This window comes from Eufriesea mexicana, unplaced genomic scaffold (assembly GCF_001483705.2).
Source record: "Eufriesea mexicana isolate 0111107269 unplaced genomic scaffold, ASM148370v2 scaffold4907, whole genome shotgun sequence".
Taxonomy (NCBI): Eukaryota; Metazoa; Arthropoda; class Insecta; order Hymenoptera; family Apidae; genus Eufriesea; species Eufriesea mexicana.
Genome location: NW_016912862.1, coordinates 64,758 through 76,280, shown reverse-complemented (window position 1 = coordinate 76,280; position 11,523 = coordinate 64,758). Strand labels below are relative to the sequence as shown.

Genomic DNA, 11,523 nt, shown 5'->3' with positions numbered 1-11,523 from the left:
GGTACACCCTGAGAAAAGGTATCATGTTGAAAATTTTCAAATTTTGCGAACCTATTCTGAAGTTACGAAATTGACAATGTTAGTTATCAAGCCTTCTTAATTTAATAATTGGTCATAACAGCTACAAGTGTTACATACCAAAGATAATGGTAAAAAGTATTAAAATATAATACATTCAACTGGTTTTTTATTTTGTATTGTTACTAGATGGAAGGTTTCTTTTATAAGTTGCATATATGTATTTGAAACTGAATTATTTTTCTTTTTATTAGAATTTGGAAAAAATAATTTTAAATTAGTTATTTTATCATAGATTATACTAAAAACATAAAGACATGTTTAAAAATAACACAGTTGAATGAGATTTGACATTAAAATTTGTAACACAAATGTACAAGATATGAAAAAAAGTTGATATATTTGTCAATTACAGTTTAAAAGTTGATTTTATTGAAAATCAAGGTAAGAGGCTAAACTAGTAGAAAAGCAAATGGTATCTGTGTATTAGATATTCTATGTTTTGTATCTAAATTTGAATTTCTAATTACTTACTATTAACATGAATATTCAGATGCTTTTATTAAAAGAAATGCATGTTTCCATAAAATATCAGGTAATAGTGGAATTTTATGAAATATGGAAGATCCTTGATTTTTTTTATTGATAGGCAATATGAATGATGAGCTCAAAATTTAATATGTTTAATCTAATAAGCTTATGTTATTTAAGATTTTCATATTGCATGTTGATTTAATTAATATATTTATCTTAGATTGTAGAAATGTTTCCTTTCGATAAATTTCGAGATACTTCAGTGTGTATATTTTACATTAAAGGTTTGTAAAAAGAAACCCTAAATTTTTGAAGAAGATAAATTTATTTATCAAGGTTATTGTTATTAAAAATATTTGAGAAACTTATTTATGAGAAGAAGAGTTACTCAAGTTATTTCTGAATAATCTTGCATTTTTACGATTTTTTGTTTATCGATGTTTTGTTCTTCATCTGTAACTAATATTAATACATCTTTTAAAAGAAAGTTGGGAAATTTTTTCCATTGCGTTACTTTTGTATACCTTAACATGCTTAAAAAAAAACAAAAAAAAAAGAAAATAAAAATATTGAAAGTTTGAAATAAGAATATAAGGTTCTTCATATATTTTCAAATATTTTCTTACTGAGTTCATAACGATATGTAATATCGCATAACTTCTAACATCTTTGAAGTAGTTAAAGTTTTTCATTATACATGGCAATAAATTCATACTTTTAATTTAATTATTATTATGTATTTCGGATTTTCGGTATGAGGAATTACTTAAATAGTTAGTGATACAGCAAATGGCATTGCAGTGAATGAAGATATCAAGAATACAATTGTTTAATATATCAGTTAAAAACCTGATAGGTACAGATGAACGAATGCTTCTTATCTTGCATTGATTTAACCATCACTGCAGTTGTAATATTGTTTGTCTGCCATTAGGGGTGATAAAAGTATAACTTTTATGTAGCAAATTAATATAAAGTATAAAAGAGTTTATATATTATACATAGAGGAGTGTAAGAACAAATGTAATATAGATATAAATATAAATATATATTATATATTCATAAAATTCGTACTTCAAATGACAGTGTTTATTTTAAGTATGTAAATTGTACAGACTTATAATGTAATGAGGTAAAAATTGTGTGAATTGAACATGTAATTTTGAGGTACTACTTCAGATGCCTCAAAAATATTACCGATAGCGGAAAATTAATCGTACGTTTTTACTTGTTACATGTCATTTGTATAACAAGTCAAATATGAAAATATAAATTTTAAATTAATATTACAAATTTTGCAGATACTAATGTATATGTATAAGAAATTACTACTATGTACAGATAATATTCATATATCTAAATATATCTTTATAATTTGTCTTCTGTACATAGAGAGAAAAAATCTGATATCACACTGTTTAATAAATAATTTATTCCTTTAACTTAGGAAAATTTATTTAAATGAATCATAATTGCACTATTACATCGTACAATTAATATGTAAAAAGTTTCAACTGATTTATAAATTCAAATATAATGTAAATAGGCAATATTTAAATTATAATAATATTACATCTTGTTTGATATCAGATTTTTCATGCTGGTGGTTTAAATAATATTAAAAGATATGTATGAAGCAAATGTATGTACATACATTTGTCAAATACATGTATGTACCTTTCAATAAATCTTATGTTTACATTTTAAGCTGTTCATTAATTGAGCTATATAGAGGATTTCTATACAGAAAAAAATCATGTATTATATAAAAGAAATGTGTTTTCAATTAGATTATAAATGTAAAACTTATTAAAATTTGACTATGTTTTTAGTTTTTTTATTATCTTTTATATTTCTTCTATTTGTGTCTTCTTCTAAGGATTCTAAATTATCATTTGCAATTGTATTTACTGTAATAGTATTTTCTTCTTTTTCTTTAATCAAATCTGGACAATCTTTTTTTAAATGTGTAACATCTCCACAAATTTTACAGGCACCTCCTTGAGGATAAACTCCTTTGGGATTATCAGGGCATTGTTTAGCTATGTGTCCTTGTTCACGGCAAATGAAGCAAGTTGCATATCTAAATTCTGTTGGCTTAGCTACTTTACACTCAAAATGCGTGTGTTCTGTTGATCCACATTTAAAACAGATTCCAGTTCCTGCTTGTTCTGATCCAAGCTCAGGGCAATCAGATAAATTGTGTCCAGCTTTACGACAATGGAAACAAACACATTTCCTTATTCTAGCTAATGCTTTCTCAGCTTTCCTTCTCTCTAGTTTCATTGCTGCATTTATTTCTGTCTGTGGAATGCCTAAAAGAATATATAAAATACAAAGTAACAAAAATAATTAGGAAATATTAAAATCATTCTAAAAAGTATAACCATAGTAATTTACCTTTCATAATCATTTTCTGTTTTAAATCAGTCAGCCTATCTGCATCTTCCTTTTTTATTGGAAATCCATCAAATTTTACAATTTCTACCTCTATACCATTGATCATTATTTTTGAAGAACCTAAATCAGGTTTCCTTCTTTTGTGTTCTTTATCATCTCGAATTTTAGGTGGTTTTCTTTTTGTTTTTTGATTATTAAATTTTCTCATATTAAATTTATTTGGAATATTCCCAAAATTCTGTGATTTAGTCACAAAGTTTTCATCAAACCTTGTTGTTTGATTAGTTCCATCACTTTTACTTTTACTGTCATTTATGTCTTGTAACATAATATCATTATTAATATTATTTTCTGTACTATCAGATGTGCTTTTATTTAAACTTTTCTTCCTCTTCATATTACGTTTCTGACGTTTAGAAAATGTATCTTTTTCATTTTGTAATCCATCCATTTCAATTACTGTATCATTTTTATTTTTATTTATTTCTGGAGTATTATGTTTATCTTTCTTTCTTTTTACATTTAATTTGTCAATTAATTTGTTTGATTCATTTAGTTCGGAATTAATTTGAATTTTTGTATTAGAGTTAATGTTATCAGATTGATAGTGACTTTCTTTATATTTTTTATTTTTTATCTGCATTACAGAACTATCAATTTCATTAATATCTCGTTTTAAAGATAATTTCATATTAATATCAGTATTATTTTCATGATTATCAAATAATATATTTGGATTTGTTTTTATTTTGTTCAATTCTGTCTTTTGTATTTTCTTGGCTTTATTTGTTATTAAATTATTTCTCTGTTTAGTATTATTAGTATTATTTGGAAATTCTGCCCATGAACTATGGGCATGTTCAATATTATTATTAGTAACTGTATTTTGCTTTTCTTCTAATAATTCTTCAACTGATTTAGTTTTTTCCGAGGGTTCTTGCTTTTTACATAAATTTTCAACTAATTGTTCTTTCATTACATGCCATGGTGTAGCGTCATTGGGTATTTTTTCATTAGAAGCTTTAGAACCTTTTGCTCTTGTATATCGAGTCATATTTTAAAAATACCAAAATTGCCTATGATTTAAAAAATTGAAGATTCTTATTTTATCATTATTTACATAACTTTTTAATACTAAATAATAATTTATTCTAGATGTGTAATGTTATTATTATGTATTTTAAAAAAATAATTAAAATTTATTATAAAATTTATTTGTTAAACATGTATATATTTTATTAATCTATATTTAACTGGACAATACTGAATGTAATATATTCTCAATTTAAATTTTGAAGGCGTTATAATATAAAAATAATTATAATTTTTTAGTACCAAGTACAGTTGCAAAAAATAATTATAGAGCAAATATAAATATTTAACGATTCAAATTTACTGCAATAACATTCAAGACAATAATTGTAAATATTCGTAAATTAATGGGAAATAACCTCACTACACTACACGTGAACTAGCTGAATGATACTGATTTGTTATTGGTTGAATAATACTGCCAAATTTTAACTTTTTCTCTAATCTATAATATCCACTAGATGATTTTTGTAAAAGTTACTTTTCTAAAAACGAATCCGTAACAGAAATTGCTCTATCACCTTCAGTTTCCGAAAAATGTGAATTTTTCTAAAGGCACATTATTTTTGGCTAAAATGAATTATTATATAAAAGGTAAGACCGTTAGGAGGTTTAGTATTGTCTTACAAACTAGATGAGAGAATCCTGAGTTTATCAATCTCCATAATTATGATTATTTGCACTTCTGAATAACTATAATTGGTCATCAAAGTTTAAGAATAAGCTGCCGAGCATACTTTCTAGGCACTATTCTTGCACTTCTACAAAAAGTTCTTTACCTGTCACAAATTTGCTACGCAGATCGTATTGTATAGATTTTTGTGAAAAAGAAATCATGGAACACAATTGCTGAAACAGTTTTCAATTCGATTAGGTAACAAAAATATTCGTTGCTAAGGTTTATATGAGGTTTTACTACTATGCGGCCATTGCTTTGTCCACGACAGTGCCGTAGTTACGAGTGAAATACGAAGAGAAATGAAGTTGACATATCTCCAAACAAAAAGAAAGACAATTCATTGTGACTTTACACACAACGGAGATGAAAACAATGAATACATAACATTATTGTAAACACAAAGAAGGGACACATACATGTGTATATATATAACACATATGTCGTTTGTATTACGTCATTTGTTTTACCGTCAAAATTCTAAATAATCGATAATATATTAATTAATAATAAAGGTATTATTAGTAATGTTAAAGTGTCAAAATTAATAATAAATATTGTTTATGCGTAATTACTGTATGTTTTTTATGTTATTGTAAAGATAGAAAAAGAATAAAAAAAGAATATTAACTAAAATGTGGAGTAAAATATGATACATAATACGAACCTGTCAATATATACACTCAATATACCTTTAATACAATCCGTTGATACGGCACTGATTCCTGCATAAGTTACACCAGGATAAAAACTCGAACGACTTTCGATCAGCGCCATCTATGATTTGGGCTCAAAAAGCAAGAAAGTGATAGGAACATAGAATGTGCGAGGAGGTCGATTAACAGCAGGTCACGTGATAGACAAGGACAGCAAGCGGTTAGAAAAGGATAGAAACGACGCGGCAGTGAAAAATCACTAATTACTCGATTTCTGTAATTAATTCGTGAACTTTTATAACTGCATCGCAAAGTTGGAACTTTGAGCAACATTCTTATGTAACTTTCGTGCACAATTTGACGCTAATTAGTTTGTTAAAATTAATGACTTGACGGCGTCCGGGATTTGACAACAATGGTCGGCTCGATTGTCTGTGAGAATAATTAATTCTGAACAAAACTAGAAGTAAAATATGAACAAAACTCATATAAGAATATTCCCACGGATATTGTTTTTTTAATGAGTGCATAAAGTTTCATAAATTAATTGCGTAAAGAATAGTAATTAACGAAAAATCAATGGCGTCTTCGACAATAATTCAAACACTCCGTAGAATAATAATTAATAATTAATTAATTAGGGATAAATTAATATCGAAAATTATATTAGAAAGCTCGCAAAGGACGCGCCGTTACGATGCAATTATAAAAATCCATAAATTAATCGCAGGAAATGAGTAATTAATTAATTTTCTAATAAAAATTCAAAAAGGAACAGTCAACGCCACCTATAATTTTTATCCGGAAGCTTGTGCTCCGTTAGTTCCAGTACAGAATCATAGGTGGCGCTGACTGTTCCTTTTTAATTTTTATTACAATATTAATTAATTACTCAATTCCTGCGATTAATTTATGAATTTTTATAATTTCATAGTAAAGGCGCATCCTTTACGAACTTTCCAATATATTTTTCGATATAAATTTATCCCTAATTAATTAATGATTAATTATTATTCTACGGAGTGTTTGAATTGTTGTCGAAGACGCCATTGGTTTTTCGTTAATTACTATCCTCTACGCAATTAATTTATGAAACTTTATGTACTCATTATAAAAACAATGCTCTTGCGAATCTTCTCATGAAACTTTTGATCACATTTTGATTCTAGTTTTGTTTAGTATTAAATATGTTCACGGAAAGTCGCGATGGTCGTCGTTACGAAATCATAAACGCCATCAAACAAAAATTAATAACTATAGGCGCTTAAATTTGAATCGGTTATTACCTTAATAAATAAATTCGACAGTAGAAAATTAACGAATCCTGAGTTTGAGTAATTAATTCATGAATTTCTATAGTTGCATCGCAAAGTTGAAACTATAGGCAACATTCTTTTGCCATTTCCGAGAATAATTTGATGCTAATTAATTTGTTATTCATAATTAATTAAAGGCGTACGTGATTTCGTACCAACAACCATGATCTTTTGAGAAAATATTAAATAATGGACAAAACTAGAAGTACAATGTGAACGAAAATGTATGAGAAGATGCCCAAGGATATTCTTTTTATAATGTGTGCATGGAATTTATGAATTGATTGTATAAAGGATAATAATTATTGTCAAACGATCAATGCCTTCGGTATCAGTGCAATAATTATTACAAAATAATTAATTAAAAAAGGAATTAATTTATCTAGAATTACCAAAGGGATCAAATGCATAAAATAAATAAATATATATAATTACCTTCCTATCTGAATGAAATCATAGCAATTTTTGATAGAACAACTATAAATTTGCAATATTTTATGCATGAGACCACTTTAGTAATTCTAATATTGAAATGAACAAAGCTCTTAGTACAAAGATTATGCTATATCATTTATTCAATTATATTGTCAATACAAATCTTAATCTGTAATATTCATTGCATAATTCTTGCGGAGTTTACTTTCCTTGAAACGAATCTGCAAACAAAATTGCTCTATTACTCTTAGATGTCGAAGAACATTAGTTACTCAAAAAACGTGTAACTCATGTGTGAGATCTTTCTCCTACTCACTTGCCATATGTTATTGTATTCATTGCTGTTACAGAACTTTTATTCTATAGATAAGTTGCAAAATACATAGCCTACATCCAAAATTTCTTTTCCATTTCAGTTGTACAAGAATGCTCGTGTTTTATTCAGTAATGTTCGATTAAGCCCTTCCATTCAGTTAAGGAGTATACAGTGTCGTATAATCTAGTATAATTACTTTCTGTCTTCACCAATTCTTGAATTTTCGACTGGTAACCCCTCCTACTTCCATTATCGCATCTAAATCTGTATGTTATTCCACTTTGCTCCTGCTGCTGTAACATACTTATACAATTTTCGTCATGCATCAGTATTTGATTCCATAAGATAAATCCTCACAAAATTAGTAAAATCTAAGACTGTCACCACATACCTGTTTCTGCTCCATGTCTCTTGTTCTATAGGCCCACACATATATTACAATGTATAATTTCTAGCTGTCCTTTTACCCTTGTTCTTAGCTCTGCTAATGGTGTCTTCAATTGCTTTGCATAAAAAAAATATCCTGCATTCTCCAATTCGTGCGTTTCGTATTCTTTTTGTTATTTTCGTTCCCAATGCTTTCTTGGATAACTCTTTCATGTTCTCCATACATAGATGGTCCAATTTTCTGTATCATTACCAGCTTCGTGTTCCTCCTTACTAGTAATGTTTTAGTCTGTATTTTTCCTTTTGATTCATCCATGCCATAAAGTCCATTACTACTTACCTTGCCTACTAATATCTTTTTCCTTCTTATAAACTATTACATTGTGTTTCTAAAACATTATTTTACCACCCTTAAAATTATTTTACCACATTTTGAGTTATCAGATGTATTGACATTAAATTCTGTCTTTAGTCTGAAACATACAGAACATTTTCAAATATACAGCTATCTAATTCAATTCTATCTTTTACTATAGTTTCCTTGAAGATGTTTCTCTTTGCTGATTCAATTTCTGTTCCTATTGCTTCTTATTCCTCAAAAATATTCTGGCATGTTCACCAAATGGCTGGTTGCTCTCAAGTCCAAAATCCATTGTTTTGTCCCATCGCTCCCTGTCAGGAAGCACACTTTCTTTCTTTCTTCTTGATTTCCTTTGCTTTCCTTCATTATTTAAAATAACAGTCTCTTTCCAAATGATTAGGTTTCTTACATGTCCTACATGGAGAGCACACTTCTTAAGTCTTGTCTTTTCTTCCTAATCATAGAAATTTTTCTGATTTTTATCCTAATTCTAATCAGAACTAAAATATTTAATTTCTTTGGTACCTTTTCGGTTTTTCCAACATGCACTTGCAATATGTATGCTGTAGTTACGTTTGAAATAACTCTTCCCTTGAGCTTTACAGGCTATAGATCATTTTGATGATCTTGCTTTCTTGACAATCACCTCAGTTGTGAGATTATCCATTTTCCTTTCTTCTTTCTGCATTAATCCCACACAGTTGCAAGTACACGATCTGACAATATACATAAAATTTTAGTTATAAACATTGTTTATTCTATTTTATGTCCTAATGAATGTAATTTGAAAACTTACCTGTCAACCACGCAGTGTGGGTTATTATATCATGTTTTGCTGTTTTGTATTCTTCTCATTGATATTGCTCAATTTTATCCATATCTCATGACTTGACATACTGGTTTTTTACATCAATTAATAATACGTCCCCTATGGTTGAAATTATCAGATTTTGTACTTACACATTGTTTGTTAACTAATCCTGTTTACACATTTCTACACTTCTAGGTTCTTTCATTATATGTCCATACAAACCTTGACACCACAGCATGAAGACCACTCTAAATTTTTAAATATGATATATCCATCTTGATCCTTTCACCTATTGATATTTCGAATTTTATTTTCCGCACTCAAACACGTGGCCTACATTCTGTTAGCAGTCCATAACCTGTTGATTTATTCTTTTGCTCTGACATGCACATCCCACACACATTCCTTTTTACATTACTCACCCTAGTTATCCTTTGTTTCCATTATTCCCTCAATATTTCGTAATTTTCTCCAGGTACAGATTCATTCGCCGTTTACAGTCGAAAATATCCATTATACAATTACCGTCCAATAATAGGACGTGTCAAAAGCATATAACGAAAGTTGGTAACCTATTCAAATTGAAGCGCCTTTGTTCAGCGCCATCTATGAGGTTTGACTGGAATCTTGAACTGTTGATGTCGTTTGAATATTCATTCGGTATTAGAAAATTAACAAGTTATTCAATTTCTGCAATTAATTTATGAACTTTTATAATTTCATCGTAAAGGCGCAGCCTTGGCGAACTTTCTAATACAACATTTGATATAAATTTGTCCCTAATTAATTAATTATTAATTATTATTCTACGGAGTGTTTGAATTGTTGTCGAAGACGCCATTGATTTTTCGTTAATTACTATTCTTTACGCAATTAATTTATGAAACTTTATGTACTCATTAAAAAAATAATATCCTTGGGAATATTCTTATATGAGTTTTGTTCATATTTTACTTCTAGTTTTGTTCATAATTAATTATTCTCACGGATAATCGAGCCGACCATTGTTGTCAAATCCCGGACGCCGTCAAGTCATTAATTTTAACAATCTAATTAGCATCAAATTGTGCACGAAAGTTACATAAGAATGTTGCTCAAAGTTCCAGCTCTGCGATGCAGTTATAAAAGTTCACGAATTAACTACAAAAATCGAGTAATTAGTGATTTTTCACTGCCGCGTCATTTCTATCCTTTTCTAACCGCCTGCTGTCCTTGTCTGTCACGTGACCTGCTGTTAATCGACCTCCTCGCACATTCTATGTTCCTATCACTTTCTTGCTTTTTGAGCCCAAATCATAGATGGCACTGATCGAAGCCGCTTAAAATTTTAATATCTTTATTGGAACTGATTACTTACTCTGGTCTTATGCTCGTAGTACAACTTAATAAATCAATTTGGCAATGAAAAACTAACAAATTTTCAAATTTCTATAATTAATTCATGAACTTGAATTATTAATTATTTCATTATACTAATGGAAGGGCGAATCATTAGTATCTTTTACAATAGTTCAAGGACTCTATGCAATCATCACTAATAATGAATTAAATGACGAGGAATTCATATCCAAAATGATATTAGAAAGCTCGCTAAGGCTGTATCTTTACGATGCAATTATAAATGTTGTCGAATTAATTACAGATGAAGATGAAGTCGCAGATGAAGGCGAGTGATTTTGTTCTTGGTAAAAAGAAAATGAAACTACGATGGTTATATGCTTAGGTACTTTTTATTCACTTTGAAAGTTTCACATATACACGTTAATTGTTAACGACATAATAAACAATGACATATAGACATTAGAATCTGAGTAGATGCCCGTATCACGGACCGTTGCGAGAAAAAGATGTTTCGTAATACATATCACGTAATAATTATCATTATAATGACCATATATATATGTAACAATATTTATAGACATATACAGACGAATTTCATATGTATCTGTTTTACATAATATTTATATTTATATATTTATATTCATATTTATATTTATACGTTGTAACACCGATATGTCATTTTAGGCATGGATTTTCCGTGTACTTGTTAAAGTGTGAATTTGAATATTCTCCGTGATAAATACGTGTATCAATATTTGTTCCTTATTAATATTTAAATATCACACGATCTTCGTGCTTCTTACACAGATTAATTATTTAACCTTAGTTAAAGAAGATATAACATACAGGCGCATATGCAGGTATGTACCTATATGTCTATGTACTCGTAGAGTCTATTATACGCGTGTTCTATGTTTGTAAAATTATTATTTGTACGTGTGTATATACTTGCATGTTCCTCGTGTGTAAATTTCTTTATATGTGTATTACATCAGCGGATACAGTAATTATAATGTGAGAAAATTTAAATGATTCTTTAACAAGTGACAAAGCGTACAATATAAGAGAGCACCGAGATATAGGTCAGTAAAGATATCCACCGAAGTTTAATAAAACCACAGAGGGAGAGAGAGAGAGAGAGAGACTGAAGGAGAGAAAGAGTTAAGGAGAGCGGAAAAGG

The 11,523-nt window shown here is 28.5% G+C and overlaps 1 protein-coding gene across 1 annotated transcript; it reads right to left on the bottom strand.

Moving 5' to 3' along the window:
* Positions 1-2,361: 2,361 nt before the first annotated feature.
* LOC108551679 (GATA zinc finger domain-containing protein 8) lies at positions 2,362-4,993 on the bottom strand. Its single transcript, XM_017905925.1, has 4 exons — positions 4,824-4,993; positions 3,644-4,028; positions 2,953-3,493; positions 2,362-2,867 (listed from the first exon to the last, which is right to left on the bottom strand). Exons 2-4 carry the CDS (start codon positions 4,004-4,006, stop codon positions 2,362-2,364), a joined length of 1,410 nt encoding a protein of 469 aa, XP_017761414.1. The 5' UTR covers positions 4,007-4,028; positions 4,824-4,993.
* Between the last annotated feature and the right edge of the window lie 6,530 nt (positions 4,994-11,523).

What these genes read in the sequence shown, in the direction of transcription:
- LOC108551679 (XM_017905925.1), bottom strand. Translation starts at nt 4,006, where the DNA reads ATGACTCGATATACAAGAGCAAAAGGTTCTAAAGCTTCTAATGAAAAA. An exon ending in AAAATAATACTGATATTAAT is followed by an intron (nt 3,494 to 3,643) that starts ATGAAATTATCT and finishes AATGAATCAAAC; the next exon opens with AAATTAATTGACAAATTAAA. An exon ending in ACAGAAAATGATTATGAAAG is followed by an intron (nt 2,868 to 2,952) that starts GTAAATTACTAT and finishes ATATTCTTTTAG; the next exon opens with GCATTCCACAGACAGAAATA.